The 23,060-nt window shown below is 33.2% G+C and overlaps 1 protein-coding gene and 1 pseudogene across 3 annotated transcripts in view; one reads left to right on the top strand and one right to left on the bottom strand.

The window, feature by feature from the left end:
* The first annotated feature begins 200 nt into the window (after window positions 1-200).
* LOC125055856 (myosin-VIIa) overlaps window positions 201-23,060 on the top strand; it is a 44,002-nt gene continuing 21,142 nt past the window's right edge. Inside the window, exons 1-3 of one of the 3 annotated variants that reach the window (XM_047658506.1) lie at window positions 201-357; window positions 16,735-16,783; window positions 22,747-23,007. In XM_047658506.1, coding sequence (XP_047514462.1) covers window positions 16,766-16,783; window positions 22,747-23,007 — 279 coding nt within the window. In that variant the 5' untranslated portion in view covers window positions 201-357; window positions 16,735-16,765. Of the gene's footprint in view, window positions 462-16,734; window positions 16,784-21,333; window positions 21,459-22,746; window positions 23,008-23,060 lie in introns of those variants that run through there. The other 2 variants (XM_047658507.1, XM_047658505.1) reach the window with 2 other exon arrangements.
* Window positions 9,171-9,289, bottom strand: LOC125056339 (annotated as a pseudogene).

Genomic DNA, 23,060 nt, shown 5'->3' with positions numbered 1-23,060 from the left:
AGCCGCTTTGTACTACACAGCGTAATATATACAAATTTACGTCCACTAAACTTTAACATATAAATAATAATACGAGTCACCATACATTAGGCACATTGAACGTATTGTCGAGGTTGTTTTGTTTCATGCAGGTGTGCGTCGGTAAAACAGTCACCCCGTTCCGCTGGCCTAGACGACACGCCAGCTATACAGGTAGGTTAACATTTACGCTCTGTCGCATTTCGTGGTCCCGCGTGAGCTGTCGCGGCCCTTCCGTGCTAATACAGATATGCCCGAAGTTTTGTGAGTGAAACCGTGCTAAAGTGCTGTGAAGTGTGATGTGATCAGTGCTGATTCAAGCACCACCAGATCTCAACGGTAAATATAACGTTGACCTCTGTTTACTGTCGGTCAGGTGATCGTATCCCCATGTTCTACATAAAAAGCGGTTGATTTACAAGAACACTGCCGCTAAGTCAACAGTAGGTATATGTATTTGGGTTCGATGCGTTTGCATTTACCGTTTCTCGTTGCTAAGGCAGATGAAGTCTTATATATTCTTATTAGAATCGTAATATTTATATGAGCTTGATACGCTTTCACGCTTAAATTATTGTACCAAATATACAGCCTTCGCACCTTGATTTCTAAATGTATGTAGATGAAAATACAATAATATACATAGGCAGTTGTGAATCAGCCTCATGCAATGTCGCCGTTATGTGTACCAACATAATTTCTTTACAAAGTGTACGAAATGCACACATAATAAAAAAATATTATTACTTATACCCTCTAGTTATAAGTTCAATAGTCGTTATAAACAGTGTCACTAATATTAATATGCATACCTACCAAATTTACAAAATATTTGGTTCACATTATCACACAATAAACTAACCTTATCTGATGCTATCGCATCTAATTGAAAATATAAACAGTCAAATACGATTTGCCTGGAGGAGACAGCTAAGAGCTTTGCAATTTTTTTTTATTACAAAGGTTTTAACTTTTAACCTACACGGCACTACTGTCAATCTTTTAAATTTGATACATATATATCTATGTCCCTATTATTAAAAAGTTAGGTATTCTATTAATTACACTGATACTGTATCTCAAAAGTACTTTGTTAAGGTTGGTATACCTGTTCTGAAAAATGGTATTGTCAAAACAAGCATCCAGTTAGATGAATTTTGTTATTTAGCTAATGAGTTCTCCATAAACGGCTGACTTGTTTTGAGTGGGTGTTATAACTAGCCTCCGACAGTGCTACCAGTGTGGATTTTGTGCATTTTGACAAGATTTTTAAGACTTCGACAATTTACATGAAACCACACAAAAACACTTAAACCTTGATCCTTGTAAAACCCGTTCAAAAATCCGAGCAGTTTTGGGGTTTATTGCGTTCAGAAACGCGGTGAGGGAACTTCACATTATAACATGTAGGCATGTGTGCAATAAAGCGTTATACGAAATTAGTTAAAAATCAGAATAATTTTAATATCAAATAGCTATAGCTATCAAAACAATAGTTAATATTGCAACGATAATATACGTACTATCAGACGCAGAAATCGAACACCACAACAAAAACCATCAAAGAAACCAGCTTACGACTTCGGCCTTCGTATCAGGAATAAACAATACAAATTGGTTTTCACAATTCCCATAGAAAGTTAAACATTATTGAGTCGATCATGCTAATATTGACGTAAGAAAACAGATATCACAAATGAGAAATTATTCATTATGCGTTCTACGTGATTTATTAGTAAGCGAATTGACGTAGGTTTTCATTACAGCTTTGCTTATCTTCCTATGGAGGTATTTGACACGTCTGTTACAGATGAAGAACAAGGCCTCCTGGTAGTTTTGCGAACGGATGGCGTAGTCCTGCTCTTTCGTGAATTTTGTAAACGTTGTTGACATTCATAAGCATGCTCTAAGAAGCATCTAAATTGAATAAACGTATTTTGATTTGATGGTAAAGTTACGTGTTACTCTAAACAGAGGTCCTGTGTTCATATCCCGCCTGTGCACCAACTAACACATAGGTACAGAACACGTGATTGTATATAAGTTAACATGCTCAGGAAAGTCAAAGACAAAGTCAAAAATAATTTATTCATATAGGTAACACAATGTACACTTATGAACGTCAAAAAAGAAATATACATTAAATGCTTCTACATTTACCAGTTCTCAAATCAAGGGCGTAGAACGGAAGAGAAGAACTGGCAATAAACTCTCCGCCTTTTTTTTAATCGCTAAGTTTTTCGTTTTACACGACGTTTGTAAGGAGCTGCAACCATTACACCATGTTCCACATGACATCTTAAGTAATAAATGATAGTAAAATAAATTAAAAATAAAGATTTGTCCTCTATCAGCAGGAGGCATGGTGAAATAGGAGCACGCACTTACATTCGTGGGAACAACACGCAACCGCCATACATACGTTTTATACCTAAATCGAAGACATTTCTAACACACAAGGCTGAATCTTGTCTACAAAAGACACAAATCAAAGAAACAGGGATGCAGTCTGAGTTAGTCCCATATAGGGTTTTATTATCGCTTCAAATATTAGGAAAATTCCTATCGAAAAAGAAAAACCACTTGAAATGGGTTTATTACTTAATCTTATCATTATCCACTTAAGCAATTAAGACGCAATTTAGGTCATGTTTTCCTAAACCAATTAATTGCAGCTAATTTTTTAATTAATTAGTGATTACATTTGAGTGATTGGACAAGTCTGTCAACAATTGAAGACTGTACGAGTAAAGGAATCAAACAATTTTTTTTTTTAATTCATCATTTTAACAATATGTTTATTAATACTCTTAAACATAACATTTATTACTAACGAAACACACAAAATAAAAAGAATAAAAAAAAAAGAATGAGAGATTTTTTTGAAACAATTTTGTTTTTTAAAGAACAAGGTTCGTTTTGAGTTTGCTGTGGTTGTAATATCAGTTTTCAATTAAACAAAAATATGTATTAGGGAGAGTATTACGTAACGCAATTTTTGGAGATTATTATTGACCCCCCCCCCATGTTACTCGCCGTAACGTTTTTCAGTACCCAAGTACAGTACTGTACCCAAGTATAGTAAAACGTTTCGTGACCACCTAGTGACTCTTTAGTTACTATTATGTGGTGTAAGTCGAAAATAATATTAACAATAACGCGTTATTCAATCCCCGCCCCGCATCGTAACGTTTTACAAAAGGACAAAAAATACGTTACGTAATACTTGAACGCTCCCTTACCTATATATAACTAGTATCGGCCTCGCAGGGATGGACAATTTTTTATTATTTTGGAAATAAATATAGTCTAAGATTACTTAGGGATTATGCGGTCTAATAATAAAAGAATTATTGAATTCCGTCCGGATTTCGAGTATTACAAACAGACAAATATTTCCTGGAATATTAGTTAATCATAATTTTCTTTACAATTTAAATTGTAAAGCTCAGTAAACTCGTAAGTTTAAGAAGCTTTTATCATATAAAAGAATTCAACGAGTTTCGCGCTCGTACTTCTAAGAAACGGAAACGGAATCGAGAATTCCGTTAACACTACTGTGTATTTTTTTTTCATTTATATAATTAACTTATATACGTAAGTATTATTAAACATACAGGCAGTCTTCCAAAGACAATTTTTCTTTTCCATATCGCAATAAGAGATCTTTGTTACCTGTGCTTTTATTAGATTGTGGACAAATAAAAATGAATCGCAAAGTATGTTGCTGGACAGATTCGATTAATTTATTCCTCGAACTTGAAACAGAATCTAATAATCTGTTTTTATTCCGGAAAAGCGTAGCAGTCTCTGGCAAGGCAAAATATTTCATATGGTATGTAGGTAATAAAAAGGTGGGCTAACTAAAAAATCATATTAAGGCAAAACGAAGTTCGCAGGGGCAGCTAATTATTTAAAAAAGTTAACAACAATATTTTCAACATCGTCTAGGGCAATATACAGTTTGGTTTGTGGTTGTAAAACAAAAAAAATGGCGATTAAAAAGAGTGGCGCAGAGTTTATTGCCAGTTCTTCTCTCCCGTTCTACGCCCTTGATTTGAGAACTGGCAGTAAATGTAAAATTAGAAGCACGTCACTCTTTTTAATCGTCAAGTTTTATGTTTTACACAACGTTTGTAGGTAGCTGCAATTATTACACCATGTTCCAAATGACATCTTAAGTAATAAATAAAAATAAATTAAAGCAAAGATTTGTCCTCTATCAGCAGGAGGCATAGTGAAATAGGAGCACGCACTTACATTCTCGTGGGAACAACACCCAAATATATATTCATCTTTATGAATGGACCGTGTCCTGTTAAGGCTTGTGTTAACTATGAACTGAACTGACCATGAAGTCCAGGTGAAAAGCCAGCTTTATCAGGTTAATGCATGACCTTCTTGCCTTAAAAGTGATTACGTTATTCAAGAGGTTTATTAACTTAACTGTCCCTTGTTACTGTCACTCATATAACACAGTTTGTGATTTGAATGAATCATTATATCGTATTGTCATGTGACTTTCACTATACGCGTGAGGTCAGAAGCCTGTCATAGATTCGACATTATGCAAGTTCATGGTTAAAGAAACAATAGGAAAAAGTTTTTGCTGTTCTCAATTTGAATAAATATATTTTTATAAGTATCGAAATACAGCAAGGAAATGCTGCCAGCGTTAAATGGACACTGCTACAGGGACCAAACTTTTTAAATTTGTTTTAATTTTCTTTTTATTAATTTTAATTGTTACTTTGTAGGTTAAGAAATTTGATAATGAAAATTGTAAATACTGTTACATACTATGATTGTAATAAATAAAAAACCTTTTAAACATATAATATAAATTATATGGTATTCAAGACAAGAATATAAAGCAATATTTTCTGTTATAAAATTCGTTAGGGAAGAGAGTTTCTGACTAGTTCTCTCGTCCGTTCGACGCCCTCGATTTGTAAACGTTTAGTTCCTGTAAATTCAGTAGTGTTTTAGTGTTAAAAACATACAAATCTTTCCTCGTTATAATATTAATAATAGTAAAACATAAGTTTCTTGATTGCACGTTAATTATAAAAGCGAAAAACAAAAGAGGAATGTTATATTAAAAAAAACAACATCCACCATCACATAATTAACTGTCACTATTTTGAGTTAGGTTATTAAGGTATAAAGATAAAAAACAGTGTAAAATTGCCCATTTATTAAAAACTTTGTGCCTTTATGATAAACATAATACACATACATTCCATTATTATTTATCAATAGTATGATAGTAGTATAAAAATTGACAAGATTATACGTAAAGCGCTGTGATTTGTGAAACGCGAAATTCACGCAAACGTTCGTAATTTCTGAACGCTTAAGAAAATAATCCCAGATTATTTTCATATGTACATATATTTTTAAATGTCGACATAAAGTCAAACAAGTTTACTTTCGTAATGAAAGTATTTCGTAACGCATGTCACATGCGATCGCAGTCAGCGAAACTTGTATTGAAAGAAAGTTTTGTTTAATATAATACTGGCTTGCTATATTTGTAAAAGCACTTTCAAATGGCGTACGGTAAAGAAAAACGACGTGAGGATATTTTTAAGGACCACAAAAGATTTCGTCTTCTTCAGACTTTACTGTTTATATTTATTTATATTTTCATACAGAGGGCAATCTTCAATCTCTGATCCTCCTTCTTAACGATTGGTTAAAGATTCGTAACTAAATCCATGGATTGAATATTGGTATGCTTTTCTTTAGAAATGGATTTAATTGCCGATCTAAGATATCTAAAACTGGATTGATATTGCATATTAATTTTGGCCGTAAATGTAATTAGAATACGATAAAGATTGACCCATAAAATCCACGAAACATATTACAGCATTTAATTTTGTAATAGTCTTCCTATTATTTATAAGGTATAAATTTAATATATGTTTGATTTTGTTCCCTTTGGAGTAGACTCTTGGGCCTATACTTACTCTTTTTAATAGTTTTTTACAATATTTTGTATACATTGATTTGATAATGATATGTGAAGACAGATAACTAAATTAATATTGATTTACTTGCCGTTATTTTCGTTCACTCACCCTAAGTCTCATTTGTTTCTGAATCTTAGCTCTCAGTACTACATTTTTAGGGCCAAGTTTTAATGTAATTTAATATGAAACATGATCTGAAGATATGGTGACACACTATCGTGTTATTTACACCTGACTCTCAACTTACGTTATATCGAGAAATTAGCTCTGTCAACACATAGCTTACACACACATATCGTCTTTATTACGTTGTGTTTAGTATCATTTTCGTATGTATTATACTTTCTTCACAATATGGTGTTAAACCTGTAGTTATCAGTTAAATAAAGATACGTGGAGGTAGAAAGATAAGATTCTTGACAAAGCCTTCAAAGATATTTTATCTTAATGCCCATTAACGAAACTAACATATTAGACATAGACATAACATTTATTACATACGAAAACACACACACATAAACACACAAAATAACAATACTCAAAGAAAAAATAAAATAAGACATACCAAACACAATAAAAATAAAAAATATAAATTCCTTGTCAAGTCGGTTCGCTTCAAGTGTGCAATGTGTGTGTGTACTGTGGTTGTAATTGGCCCTGGTTCAGCATTATGCCGAGGAGCAAAAAGTGTCACAGCGCTGGTCATATTATTGGATAAATCTTTAACGAAAATAACCAATGACTAGCTGCTGTGGCCTCTGGTAGAATGACCAGCGCTGTGGAACAGCATAATGCTGAGCCAGAGCCAATGACAACCACATCATACACGCATTACATCGAATGGGAAAAGAAAAAAAAACCTTTTGCGGGCCTGCGTAAGCGCATTTTCATCTAATTAAAAAATTAGTACAACTGTCATAAATTCTAGTTGTTATAAAGGCGTGTCTATACACGCCTTTATATTTATTATAGCCATTATAGAAGGATTATTTAAATACATGTCATAATTTTGCACAGTATCAGATTAAATCTGCGTACATGTGTGTTTACCCTTCTTTTCCAAGGTTTATCTAAATAAGAAAATTAATCAATAAATAAATTATAATCTAAAATCATCAGGTGAAAATAGCATTTGGTTTACCGTTAATTATACAGTTGTAGGAGCAATTAAAGAGATTTCTTAATGCAACATTCGTAATGTCTAATAAGATCATTTAATGCAATTTCCCGAGTGCCGTTTCCTATAAAAGGGGTGTAATATGGTTTCTATATAGCAACACCGGGTATGACGCTCACATATGGCTTCATGTTACGATATAAATCGATGTCATACAAAAACATATCCAACTATAGAAACCCCAGAGTTGGGGCTTTCATTGCTCCACGGATATCGTTAGGTGAAGAAATGCTGCTTTTAAATAATATATTTAAGTGTATCTACGAATTATTATGCACAGCTTATTAGTATTTAATTACCATAGATAATATAGGAAATAGACACACTTATATTTATGAAAGTTGTGGTGTGCCTGCCTCAATAAATGATCTTTTTATGACATAGAAATGTATGTTAGTAGTTATGTATCTTATATAATCACAAACAACATCGCATTAATGCAGGTAAACCGTAGGACAGCTAATTAAATATATGTTCAACGTACAAGAACATATTTATTTATATATTTATGCTACGCGCTAATATTAAATTCCAATTGTCTTTTTGCTAAGATATATGACATGCGATCGTGTTATAACTTCTTATAAAACATTACGGAAACAAGGTGATGCATTCACATTTATAATAATCAATTCTAATAACCAAAATGCATTAGATCAGACATATTCAGTCCCATAAAAACTATTAACTACAGCTTTGCATTTAAGAGCTGTATTGTGTCAATTATAAAGTGATAGGTGCATTTAATTAGCACCTTATGACTGCAGTAAAAAAGGTACTACCAAATTAATAAAAAAAATAACGTTAAAATTTCAGTTTTCTTTTCTTTTTATGAATTATTTGTCTTATGTTTCTGTTTCGTATATTTTGTTTAACAATGTTATCTGTTTGGGCTTTTTATATTGTCTAAGTACTTTCTTTTATATTATAGGTGAATGTGTAGCTGTAATATTACTTGTAAATACATAAATTAATTAATTAAATTATTATTTAAATTAACGGTTGTTTGTGCATTTAATATTTTTTACTATAACTAAGTCAAGTTGAAAATATAGTGTTTGAAATACTGTAACTAATCATGGTGACACAAATATGTTACTCTTACAATTTTGGCAATTTATAAAACAGACGAAGAATCATTTAATTTCCACTATAAATATAGCCAGATCTTAATAAATTTAATTACAAGAAAAATTTTATTAAAAAAAACAAAAGACCGTTTGCCGATCCCGACATGACTTGCTTGAACTTGCTTTTAGAATTAAACTAAAAAATTGAGGTTAAATTATAAGATCAAGTTTAATAACCCAATTAAAAATTTATTAATTACTTTGTTTATTGATTCGTCGATGTTTAATATAAAACGGGAATAAGATCTCATGCCCACGAGACGGTTTTAACACGGCCCGATTTTTCGCCGGCGCCGGGTAGAAATTGTCCGAGTTTGTACACAAGACGGTTTGTACACGACCCGTTTTCACACTGCCATACTCCACTGCGCAACGGGCGTAGACGCGGCGAGCACCGTGCCCGGTTGCGCGGTGAGCCGGGGCTAGCGCCGGCGTCGTGGTTGCCGGTTGGCTTCATGGTGTCCCATATAAGACTGAGTATCGGACGTAGACCCGGTTTTTCTAAAAACCGTCTCGTGGCCATGAGCCGCAACATTACTTTTCAATGTACCGGTTCCTCTTGTTTTGTAAAGAAAAATTACTCATGGTAATAAATATATCACATTTACAGATTACATTAATAAATAGTTATTTATGTCATTTAAATGTTCTATTTATCTATTTTTAATACTTTAATTATATACTACCTGAGTCACCATACATTGTCTTGTGTTAACTATAAATACATAATTTAAATTAAAAAACTTTAGAGGTGTCAAGGGACACCCGGATGGAACGAAATTCCTTTCGATTAATTTATATGTTAATTGGTATCATAACAGTATGATAGATTTTCTCGACACCAATCTTACGACGAAAAAAAAAAAAAGCCAACATCACGAGGTGTTCTCAGGCGGTCACCCATCCAAGTACTGACCTCGCCCGACGTTGCTTAACTTCGGTGATCGGACGAGAACCGGTGTATTACAATAGACAAAAAAAGTGTCGTGACAACTTTTCGTAAGAATTTTTTCCGTCTAGCCCCCTTTCACAACGCGCGATAAGGAACTTCGTTCCAAAAACTTGTCTTGTCGTTATTAACTTTATTCCGTCAACAGTAACAGTTATATAATATTAATAATATCGTTATTATATATAAGTATTGTCTTAAAATTTCTTATGTCCAATTGCATAAGAACCTTCTGACAATAATAAACACAACAAAAACAAAATTAGTGAAATTATTCCATCCATACGCGTGTTGCGATGACCAAGGGAAATAGAGATTCAAGATTATTGTGTATATTAATACATATTTCAATATAAATAAACGAGAGATCCATTAAAATATGACATGAGTAAAACAGCTCGTGGTTAAATGCAGTCCATTATCGCCTCAAATAGTTTTTAGTTGACACGGTTTCTTTCAGCGCTAAACCGTGCAATTTTAATTCCTTCAGTAATAATGTATTCCTTACCGTTATCTTTGTTAGTGCTAAATATTGTTCCACCTCCGTGACTCTCGTTAATTTTTGATTAGTATGCTTAACAAAACCGTGGCATTGGCACGCACTCGCTGTGTTATTCGATTAATAATAGAATAAGTGATGCTTCAAAAAATGTTTAATAGGTTGTTCTGTAATGTTCTTCTTATTTCCTTCCCTTTAGGGCTACAAAATATCTTTTTAGCTAGCTAATAGGTATACTTCTTAGCGTGATATATACTCTATCGATAAAATGACTAAAGATTTTTTCTATACAAAAAAGTGCTTCCTCATATTAATTCATTAAGAGACGAATGAGAATGTTATAGTTCAAAACCTTTACGTGGTTTTTGATTTGCCAGTATTAATAGATCTACATATAAAATAAACCATTGGCATTAACGGTTTTGAACTAATTTGACTTTGATGTTATTAAATTATAATGACAATGGCAGATGACACTAACGTCATTACTTCGACATTCATAATAATGACTGTAGTTATTCTTACTACAGACTATCAAACAGTATGTTTGTAGATCTATTAATATTGGCAGATAAAATTAACCATATAACGATTTTGAACTATTTAGACTTTGATGTTATTAAATTATATGGTAATGGCAACTGATACCAGCGCAATTGCTCTGACATATAATATTAGCGTAAATATTTTCGACAAGTAAAAAAAAATAGAAAAAAGCTACTCATGTAGAGTGTGTATTATAATACATTTTTTAATACAGTTGCTCAAAAAGTGGCGTATTGCAGGGACGTATAGCGTTCGGGATGTGGGCTATTACACACTCGTGCTTTTTCTTTACCTTTTCCGAACTAGTGCGTTTTCTTTTCCCAACTGTCAAAATAATGTCTATTAAAAAGAAAAAACCAACCACGAAGTATTTACTAAAAAAAATTCATAGAAGTTTTTATGATTAAAATACAAATATTTCAAAAAAGAAGCTACTAATTTGTTTGAATATCAGATTTAATGATTTGATTCAATGAGTTAGGTTAGGTTTCAAATAATTTCATCTCATTAAATTTCATTTTCATTTCATATAAAAAAAAATCTACTGAAGACTTGGCTGTATGGGCATAGTTCCCTTTGCCTACCCAGAATGGGTAAAAAAGAAGAAATAAAAAATCTCTGCTTATATTCTTTTACAGTTGGCGCCATTTTCCAAAAATGTTCTTTGCTAGTTTAGTTGTTTGTTATATTATATATTAAATATAGATGAACAATCATACGAAATTAATAATAGTTTGTCTCAAACAGTAAATAAAAATATGCAATCTAAAACTTCTCCAGTTAGTATAAAAATTGTACCAATTTCAATGTATATATATATATGAATTATAACTTTTATAAGTAATAAATGATTAGTTAGTTGAGTTTATTGTGTTTTTATTAAATTGCTTAATTTTTTCGCAACTGTATTAAAAATAGTCGTTCAGTACACGTGCGGAACCATCATTGCAACTTGTTCCGACTGTCAACCCTCACCTTCGGCTGCGCCTCGGCTCGGGTAGACATTTGTCGGAACTCTTTGCAATGACAAGCTTTCCGCACTCGTAATGAAATATACTAATATCTGTATTAATAGCTGGTACATACACATATATAAATATCCAATATATGTTGTTAAAATACATTAGTTTTACGTTAATATTATTCAAAATCATTCAAATTTTGGCTTGGTCGTTCGTTTTATATTTCTCATTATTTCAATTAATCATTCTATGACCACACAGGTCAATCGGATTAGTAAATTTTACTTGTAGCTATGTTATAAATCGAATGTTATATATTAAATATAATTCTTTAATAGAAAATCGAAAGCTTAATTTATATTAATAATCCTTATACACCTGTCAGATGACTTATCGCCGTTACATAGCGGCAACTTGTAACTAGTTTGACGAATATGGAATGGACGCCGTGTCCGTTCCAACTACCAACGCATTCCTTAGTTTGAGTAACTCCAGTTTCAGTAACAATTAGTAGGGTAAGTGGAGGAAGACTGAGCTTTTAACCTAAACATTAAAGAGAAAATCACAGATTTGATAATAATATAGTAGTTATGTATTAGCTTGATTTAACTAGAAATAAATATCGGAAATTCAATTAAAAATATTGTTTACTGAAAAATAGGGGCACTATTTTCTAGGCACAATTTTTATTATTATAATAATCTCTTAGTAAGATCCGAGTAGAAGAGTGATTTAAACTGTGATAGAATAATAACGATGTCTATTAAATAGTTATTTATAATCAGATCTATTTATGATAAAAATCACCTGTAGACATACTGTGTCGTCCCATGCGTCCTTGACTGACCTCTAAAGACTAACCGGTCACCGTTCTTAATGCCTTCTTAAAACATTGTTAAAAATGCTTCATATGGAAATAATAAAAGATCAAGTAAGATTCTGATCTGTTCATAACCTCAAATTATCGGTTCAGTGTTACAACGCAGTTTTTATAACATCAGACGGTGAGAACGACAGTATACCCATTACCCGCATGTCGATGACGTGTGTCAGGCACTGGTAATCCTAAAGCCTAAAAACAAAACTGATGCGTCTATGTCTGTGCTAAGGCTAAATTGTGGTTAATAATACAATTACTTTACTTTTCTTTAGTTCCAAAAAAAGGATACTCGTATGCATAAAATTAAACAAGAACAACATCACAAATTTTACACACTTACACATCTATACCAATAGTATTAAGAGGAAAGATTTGATTTTTTGTTTGTTTAAAATGAATAGGCTCCGAAACTACTAAACCGATTTCAAAAATTCTTTCACCGTTGGCAAGCTACACTTTTCCCGAGTGACATAGGCTATGTTTCATTTTCAAAAATACTACTATGTAATATAACAAAAATCTTAGTCACAGCAACGCTTGGCCGAGTCTACTAGTCAATTATATTAGAACATAAGTAGGTTAGCAAGGGATTAATTTAAACAATCAACCATAAAATAAAAAGCAAAGAAAAATAACTTAAACTAAATAGAAACTCAAACCTCATTAAGAGCATGATAAACAAAGTTATATATATATATATATATATATGATATAGATATGTCATACAACGGCCTTTTACAGTGAAACATTTGTCATCTGTATGTACAATGATTTATTAGAACGAAAAAGTATTCGTGAAGGTTATAGTGCCGGTTGTAGCACAACGTTAGGGTCAAATGAAACGTGAACGAGATGAATGCCCCCATTCAAAGGCTTTCCGGTGTTTAGATCCGTTCTACGGAATGCATTGTAAAGTGCGCGTGCGTTGACATATAAAATAGAAAGTGAAATGGGGTAAATATAACTTTTTATAGTTAAACGCGTTGCCGGCTTTTCAAGTATTGGTACGCTTTTTTCTTGATCTTAAGGTAGCTAAGTCCGCATACTGCCTTTAATAACGATCAGTTGTGGAACGACGAACGTCAACGTGATACTGGTGCTATTTCATATTCTGCTTCGACCTTGATGAAACACAGCTGCAGGTATTAAACTCCTCTGGGCAATCTCTTTAATAAATGCGGTAGAAGATCGGTAGAAGATGCGGTAAGGGATCAAGGCTCTCGGAAAGTCAGTGGTCGTCGATGATTCGAATCGCTCTTCTTTGAATACGGTCAAGTTGAAGGAGCACTCCATGTGGGGACGAATTTGCTCTTTATACAGTTGTAACGATAGCCTGGAATCTCGTCTCGCCTTGCTGAGCACACCAAGCCTTTTAAACTTTTAACTTCGATCAAGGTACAAGAAGTACCAGGCTAATATGACCATAAGAAGCGTTATGACAATCCAACATGTCCACTATATACATTCTTAATAATTCGAAAAGTTTCGCTGTTTGACATCCAAAAACCAGCCTAGGACCTAGAAATATAAATATAGTGGAATCTCGATAACTCGAACCTTGATAAGTCGAAATCCTCAGTAAGTCGAAGAAATTGCCATTCCCTTCACGGTGAACCCCAAAATACGCGGTATCTCGAATTATTTAGACTGTAACTCGAACAAAATGTTATTTCCCTACGAAGTATTGATAATGCATATTTATACTCTATAACTCGAATTTCAAAAAGGAGACTGTAAGTCGTAGTTAGTAAAATATAATGACGTCTTACTTGGAATTCCGCGAAATAATAGCAATAAAATCCAAAATGAATGTTTGGCTTGGCTTGGCTTGGATATTGTTTTTGTCTTGTCCACGTGCAATTAATGATTGCATTCATAAAAAAATATATACTACAAAACTAAAGTTGTATTATTATTCGAAATCGACTGTACAAATCGAAAATAACACTTAGAAATCGCGCCTCTGTTAGTCGAAATTTCATCATATGTATCTCGAAGTTCTTGTTAAGTCGAAAACTCGTTAACTCGATTTTTTTGCCGTTTCCTTGATATTCGAGAGGTTACACTGTTTAATAATTTATTGTCTATTATGTTACAATATTTATCATTCCTTTAAACTTAAAAAATAAATCAGTGGCGCTACAACCTCTTTAGGTCTTGGCCTCAGAATTCTGAATCTGTTTCATGATCATTTTTTAAATCTAATAGGCAAGTAGGTGATCAGCCTCCAGTGCCTGAACACGCCGTCAACTTTTTGGGTCTAAGACATGTCGGTTTCTCTGTTCGAGCAAATGTTAAATGCGCACATGGAAAGAAAGTCCATTGGTGCACAGCCGGGAATCGAACCTATGACCTTAGGTATGAGAGTCGCACGCTGAAGCCACTAGGCCAAGACTGCTTCCTTTTAAACTTATCCCTATTATTATTTAATAAATTTAATGTTATGTATCCTTCGGTTTATCACTATCTCCAAAGTATGAAAATGCAATTACTAAAAGCAACAGGCATTGTTTCTTAAGGTAATGAATGGCTTTGAAAACAATATTGTGTAAATATCAATTTCATTGTTTTGTAAATAGCCACGATGAGGTATTGTTTGGAATAAGAGGAATTTGCGTTTAAGAAATGTTGGCTTTGCGTGTGCTTTTTAGGATATTAACACGACTTAAAATGCACTTACAATTGTTATTATTGTTTATTAAACAACATGTATTGTGCTTTTCGTTTGGGGCGATTCATAAAAATAAGAACAGTCTAATTACACTCTTAAAACTTTGATACTCAGCTGTCTCTTTTCAACATAGCATAAATACAATTTGACAGAAAAGGAAAGAGTACTTTAGTTGAGAGTTCGTTCAATAGTTCGTTTATATGAATAGAGTTAGCCCTCGGCGTACGTTTCGACTATAAAATGCCCATTATTATCACAATTAGATCAAGTTTTAGACCTGCATGATTGTAATTTATAGGTTAATATATTAAAACGCCTACCACCTCGATGTCCGTCGTTCCATAACTGAGCGTTTCTTAAGCCAATTTTTCTGCGCATCATTATGTGGAAACAGCTGTCCATTAAGGTTTTTCCAACCGTCTTTTTTTATATAAGAGGAGGCAAACGGGCAGGAGGCTCATATGATGTTAAGTGATACCACCGCCCATGCACACTCTCAATGCCAGAGGGTTCGCGAATGCGTTGCCGGCCTTTTAAGAAATGGTACGCTCTTTTCTAGGGTCCTTAAGTCAAATTGGTTCGGAAATACTTCAGTGGGCAGCTGGTGTTCATAGAAACTTAGGGTCCTACAAGAGAAGAGCGTACCATACCTGCCGGCAACACACTCGTGAGCCTTCTGGCATTGTGCGTGTCCGTGGGCGGCGCTGTCAGGTGAATCCTGTCGGTTTGCCCTTGTTCTATAAAAAACCTACCTTTTGTATGGCAATTAAGGTTTACAATAATTTACCAAAAGAATTACAAGATCTTCCGACTAGAGTCTTTAAAGATCGACTTGGTGTATTACTTTTGGAAAAAATGTATTATTTGCGAAATGCGTGAGACACTGTAGTTAATAAAAATTTAATAACGAATGATATGATATGTAATATAAGAATTGACCAAATAAAATTTTAAATTCCTTTAAAAACAAATTTGCGCGCCATTGTGTGTGGCAAAATATGCGAACTTACGATTGTACCAACTTACACATTTTTGTACCATATTCTTGCAAAAGATTAATAACTTGCAATAGCGATTCCTATCTCAATTTAGTTCTCAGCGTTACAACAGATTACAACGAAATTACAACAAACTACAACGAAATTTAGCGTTGTTAGAGGACGGACCAATGTCAATCAATTATTAACTTAGTTTACTGCAAAGAAGAGAACTTGAATTAATATCCTATCAGGCCTGGATAGGGCAAAGGGCGTCCAGTAGGCCTTTATCACGGCCGTTCTTGCGCTTCGCATTTTACCTCGCTCCAAGTCTTTCCAGCTCTCTTTCATCAGATATTATCTCTTCTATCTCTTCGTAGTGTATCAATTTTCTCTTGCGTTCAGCTCCACTTTGCAGAGAATAATAAGCATTTTATTTAACTGAAATAGAATTATAAATCAAAAGAAAAAAGTAATTTGCCGCTAGTACGTTATCTCTAGAAGCTCACGTCGGATATTATTAATGGTTAAGCTGTACAAGAAATAAAGTAATGATGCCGCTATAAGAAACATTATGTAAATTTATTTATCTTTTTTAATGTTTCCGCGTGTTTTAACATCTTGATTGGAGATCCTGGGATTGGATTCAGTTCCTTCCATGTTACAGGAGTCAAGTTTGCGCCATTTAGCAACGGGTTTAATGCTTAACATTGTTTAAAAAAATCTAGCAGTCTTAAAACTAATGTACTGTTTCGTCTCTTTCTGTCAAATTGTGTTTACGCTGTGATGAATAGAGACAAACTAGTACTTTAATGAAACCGGCGCTAGACATTTATTTATAAGCAATATTAATCGTACATATATGTCACACGGATAGCAACAAAAAATCGTATTCTCAAGTCCAAATCTCGTCGAACTATGATTTATTTGTATTCTATTTATTGCAGATCGAAGAGGTGACCACATGTCGGCGACATCATGGTGATCGTGACTAGAGTAAGTAATATTGTACTAAACAAACAAAACATTTATTCCACCGGGAATTAGTACGAAAACATAAATAAAACGTACATACTGTTATGTTTAGCTGCTGACCAAATGGTAATAATATCGATAATTAGATAATATTTTTTCTACAATACTGATCAGTCAAGACTTCACAGGTCACAAATATAGAGAGACCGTTAAAAACTCAAACCAATATTCCATGACACTGGCTAACCTAACCTAACAAAAACCCATATCTAACGACAAAACTTAAGTCGCAAATTTGGTTTACGTGGTACGAAAACTTGATATTTAAATTGCTATTTGTGAAGTGATAAAAGAAGTGAAGTGACCCTAGCCGCGTTTTTGTCTTATAAACAATCATTAATGATCTTAAATTATCGCCTCGACGTCCGTCGTTCCACAACTAAGCGTTTTTAAGCCAGTTTGTCGCGTGGAACTATGTGGAACCATCTGCCCACTGAAGTATTTCCGAACCAATTCGACTTAGGGTCTTTCAAGAAAAGAGATTCTTCTGCACAGAGATTAGGTTCCAATTTTATTAGCTTCATAGCTCCATGCCGGCCAATTCCAATTTCGATTGCCCCCTCTAGCCAATCAAATTGCCCCCCTGTGGGGAGTAGAACCCACGTTGGGAAACATATATATTGGCTAGGATATATTGAAAGTTATTCTAAGTATAGCTTGTTGAATAAAATATGTAAGAAATCGTTTATTCATGAGCTGTACCCCTAGGTATTATATAGAATGATGTAACCATGACGTGTTTATATGAATAATTGTCTATTGAAGTTGTTTCCATATATTGTTTAAGTACATTTCCTAGAAAGGGGTTTAATAAATTTTAGACGGCTCATTGGTCTAGTGGTTAGTACCCCTGACTGCGAATGCCCCATGGATTCGCATTCAGGGGTACTAAGTCCCGGGTTCGATCCCCGGCTGAGACAAACATCGATGTGATGAGCATTTGGTGTTGTGCTTAGATCTTGGGTGTTTAAATATGTATTTATATGTCTATCTATCTATAATATGTACGTACGTATATACGTTGTCTAGTACCCATAACACAAGCTTCACCAGCTTAGCATGGGACTAGGTCAATTGGTGTGAATAGTCCAATCATTAAAAAAAAATAGGACTTAATATATACAAGGAAAAGAATATAAATATATAAAACAAAGTGTATAATAAATCGAGAACGGTTATGATTTTGTTAGATTCGTCTTAGCTCCGAATGGCAGGACAACTATTGAAGAAAGAAACTTGAATAATAAAACCAGAATAGATAACATGTACCACGGAACAATTGTTATCTAGACCCACAACACAGTGACTCCCTAGTATAGGGACTAGCGATATATGAATTTTTGTCACAATCCTTTTGTCATAAATAAAGTTTTATTATTTATTATTATAACAAAAGAGTTGACATTTGCTTCATATTTATGATACTGAATTCGGCTAGTTCAAAGACTAAGCAGCGATTATGGAATCCAGGTTGGAGTCCTGCTTTCTTTCTCTGTCACTACCGTATAAAAACATTGTTACCATGGTAACACATACTACAATTTTTAGGGTTATCTGTTTGAAGTTTGTTTAATTTTAGTACTTGGAGTATCAAGTGCAAAGTTCAAGGTTTGCGTGAACTCGTTTACCTTGAATAATAGTCATGGAAATTAAGTTATGCAATTTTTCTGAAAATAATTTTTAGAATGTCATAAATCACTTTAAATTATTGAAAAGCAATCAATTTAAAACACCATTTTTAATTTCGAAAACCAAAATAAAATCTAGTCGTTTTATGTTCCTCATATTATATTCTTTGTTTGTCCAAATCTATAATTGCTGCTTCGCTTACTCTGCTATGAAGTTTGAGAATAATGAGTTTCTATACAAATATGTAGTTCTCTATGTAAGCTGTGCTTTTATAAGATAGGATAAACAGATTTAAATACAAAATCTTATCTTAATACAACTCCACAAAATGCACATCGAAATACTTTCTTTCACTATGTCGGTTAACATATAAATATTCTTAGTTCATAATTATTTTGTGAAAACGTGTTTTAAATTGGGTCTTTCAAATAAACAGCAGCCGTCACTGCAAGCGAGCTGATAGCGTGAGGCGATTAAACAAGCGAATATAATCTCAAAAACTGGTAAAAGTAGCTTACATATGAAAAAAACAGTGGTGGTACAACCTTTTAGGTCTGGGCCTCAGATTTCTGTATTTGTTTCGTTATATGTTTTTATAATAGGCAAGTAGGCCTTGTGTACCTGACACACGACGTCGATCTAACGTATGCCATTTTCCACGCGATGTTAAATGCGTATGTACAGTAAGTAAATTGGTGCACAGCCGAGGTTCGAACTTTCAGTAGGATGAGAGTCGCACGCTGAAGCCACTAGGCCAACCCTGCTCTGCGAAGTAGCTTAAATATAATAACAAACAAGAAAACAATGAAATATAGATTCTTAAAATTACGTAATAGGAACCAAAGAGCCGAGGAATCCTTGATACATACCTATAAAATCTATAGTTTTGGATACTTTTGAAGTTTGCTGATAGAAACGTGTGCTTAAGATCTATGCTAATTATTAAAAATGGTTTGTTATGAAATGTTATAACGAATTTGCTTAGTCTCGTATTAAATAAAATAGCAGATTTTTATTTGTGAATGTTGGCTTCATATCATACTTAGACATCGAATATACAAGTAACAGGTATTTTGAAATATATCCGATATTTAATTCAATTATTGTTATGCAATATAATATACCTATTATAAATACAAAATCATCGAAAATCAAATAAAATTTAATATTTTATAGGGTTTCTGTCTCGTTATCACATTTTACTATCGCTTCAGCTTTGCGCACGCGCACAAACTTCGTAGCCATTACGGTGAATTACAGCGGTAAATTGTGCGAGTTCCGATCTCTGCGTTTGGCAACACATTCCACCATTTCTTAAACTAACTAGCACCAGGCCGTTCACCTTTCACATGCATGTATTTTATTTTCCTTCTTTAGTTAATTCGGTTATGAAACCTTTTTACTTTGATATGATTATACAGAGTCGAGACTTAAAGAAAGAGAACATTAAATGTCAAAAACGTATTGCATTTGCATCAATGTACTCAGACACTTTCGTTTTTAAATTTAAAATGTTGCTTCCAGGTATAGCTGACAAGAATATTACTTGTGATAATTTGTAATATTATCAATGCATTAGCATAATTATTAAAATTTAAAAATCGAACGCGATGTCAAATTTAATAACTTTCTAAAACACCACGTGTTTAGAAAGTCTGAAGACAAATCATATTTTGTCAACCGGTATTAATCCTTATCCGATAATCGGATTCTAGAGCGGATTTAAAGTGTATTAAACTATTAGCAGTTTAACTTATACACTATTTAAAGGAGTGTTGGTGAAGGCTTCGGCGTGTGACTCTCATCCCTGAGGTCGTAGCTTCGATCTATGCGCGCATCTAACACTCGCTCGTACGGTGAAGAAAACATCGTGAGAAAACCGGCATATCTCAAATCTAAAAATGACGCGTGTCTGACAGAAGGCTGATCACTTTTCTATGAAATAGAATGCAAACCATACCATATAGAGTTGTAGCGCCACTGCATTATTATTTATTATATACTATAAATAATAATCCCTTGAATATAAAAATAAATATATTCATAAATAAACTAAAATGTAGTAGTCTTTTAGGATGAGATATAGATGAACGCCTTTAGATTATTTAGATTAGATAGAGACTTAAAGGCAGGCAACGCACTCGAGAGCCCTTTGGCATTGAAGGTGAGCCCGTTTTCCCCCTGTACTATAAAAAACGTTGACTTATTTGTAATTAGACCCGATATAGACTATGGAGGGGCTGACAGCCATCGATATTAGATACGATATTTATTATTAAGAATCTCCTTACAAATTTTAACCCTATTGCTATTGTAGACTAAAATTTCTTATATACTATTTACTATTAGTATAATAAATATGGCTAAAGTAACGAGTGTACAAGATATATTAAAAAAGACAGAAGTATGTTCTTTAACCTCTGCATTCTAACATCAATTAACACTAAAATAATTGAAATACACGACATATTTTAAAAATGGAACGTACGAATATTTTTATTTTCGTCAGAGAAAGCCTTCGAGTATATTCTAAATTTAAAAATCTACATACCAAAGAGTAAATCATACTCTATAATAGTGTACGCATAGCTTCGGTCTTTATCTCTGAATCTAGATTCTTTTAAATATTCATCTATGTGTTTATGGGATTCTAAATATGAAAAATTTAATTGAAATTGTTAGTTGTTACTTTAACGCAACGCCATCTCTCGGACGCTATTAATTTTAACTATCTAGGTCATTTGTAAAACAATATTTATAAAAAATAAATAAAATAAGTAAATAAAGAAATAAGACCGTTTGTTATATTTGCGTTCTGACAATGAACAGTGATTCGACCCCGTGGTCAAGTGATAAAGTTATCTTTGCCTCAGTCAACTATTTTTGTTACAACAAAATATGTTGTCTTGTTCCTTTACTTTTAGAGTTATACGAGAGTGATAAGGATAAAATATTCAAAAGCTGAATAGGAAATGTTTTCATAATGGATTCTGGAACTTTCTTTGAGGTACCACGCTTGTTACTATAATTGTTGAATCCCTCAGATTATGTAGTGTAAATAAAGCAAATCATTTGAGCAACACAAATGTTTATTTCCTTTTACTTTATTCACATTATTATGGAAACAATTTTGTTAGTTCCACGTTTGTAGTATGTAATAAAAACATAAACATTGCATAATCAGTTCTATTGTTCTCTAAAAGTAAATTTTACTCTACAATTGTTAGTATATAATATTTCGTTACTTTGTGGGCATTTTCACAGTAAACAATTGTACCGCTATTAAAACAAAACGTGTTCCATACATTACCAATGAATTAAATGCATACTTTCACAGAGATAACAATCAGTATGAACGTGATCTGCCTTCGATTAAGTTACAAATATTTTTAAATTCGAGGAACACGCATTGTCTGGTTCCGGTCTACGTTTTACATTCCTTGGCACGATCGTGTTTTGTTTCGACGTGTGATTTTCGATTGTCATTTGTTTAATTTAACCATTGAAGCTAAATTTTTCGCATTGTGGTTGCGTTTTACAGGTTCTAATTATCTAAACACTAACTTAACATTAATGATATATTTTTTGCATAAGGTTTTAATTTGTAATGTGTCTTCCCCTGAACTAACGGTGTCATGGTTATGAATGTACAAGTATGAGTTTTAAAATAGTAAAGTTACTTAATGTATGCGCACTGTTAAATAGGTTTTATTATACCTACATAGAACATAAGATAAATCAGTCGAATCACGGCTCCATCTTAAAACAGTTAAAAAAAAATTCTATCGTTTTTTACGAGTTTTATGTAGTACCTCAAGTAATATTAAGGAAGAGCATGGCTTTGGCACCCGTTAAAAAAAATTTAAATGTTAAATGATATCGTCTTAGTTGACAGTTCCTAGTGAATTAAATTAGGTATGGGTTTTTTTTTATTCTAAGTGGTGTTTGTGATCAGGTTAGGTTAGGTTAAAGCCAAAAATTTGTATTATTTATTTCATAAATCATGTTTTAATTATTTTTTTTTGGGTTAAAGAGCATGCACTACATCATTGTATGGTACACCATTGCCGATTGATGAAAATATGTTGAAAAAAATTTGGATCTGTTTTAAAGTGGAGCCGTGATTCGATAATTTTTTTTTTTTTTTTTTTTAATATATAATCATTGACATTCTGAAAAATCATATTAGTTTCACCAAGTACTTTGTCCGCTTATCAAGGAGCGGAATTAAAAAAAGTTGGTACAACCTATGAAAGGCTTTGTAATTTATTTAATAATTTATTTGTGAATTCCAGGGAGATTACATATGGATCGAGCCGGTATCGAATCGAGAGTTCGACGTGGCCATTGGAGCGAGGGTTTTGGCAGCAGAAGGTCGCCGAATCAGAGTCAGAGATGACGACGGCCAGGAACAATGGCTTCCACCAGAGCGACGGATCAAAGCCATGCACGCCACCTCCGTGCATGGCGTGGAAGACATGATCTCCTTGGGGGACCTGCATGAAGCTGGGATCTTGAGGAATTTGCTTATACGATATAACGATAATCTTATTTATGTAAGTAGTAATTTTGCTGGTAATTATTAATTGCAGATTACAAAGAACGTTGT

This window comes from Pieris napi, chromosome 14 (genome assembly GCF_905475465.1).
Source record: "Pieris napi chromosome 14, ilPieNapi1.2, whole genome shotgun sequence".
NCBI classification, from domain to species: Eukaryota; Metazoa; Arthropoda; class Insecta; order Lepidoptera; family Pieridae; genus Pieris; species Pieris napi.
This window is presented reverse-complemented; position numbering and strand designations above follow the sequence as displayed.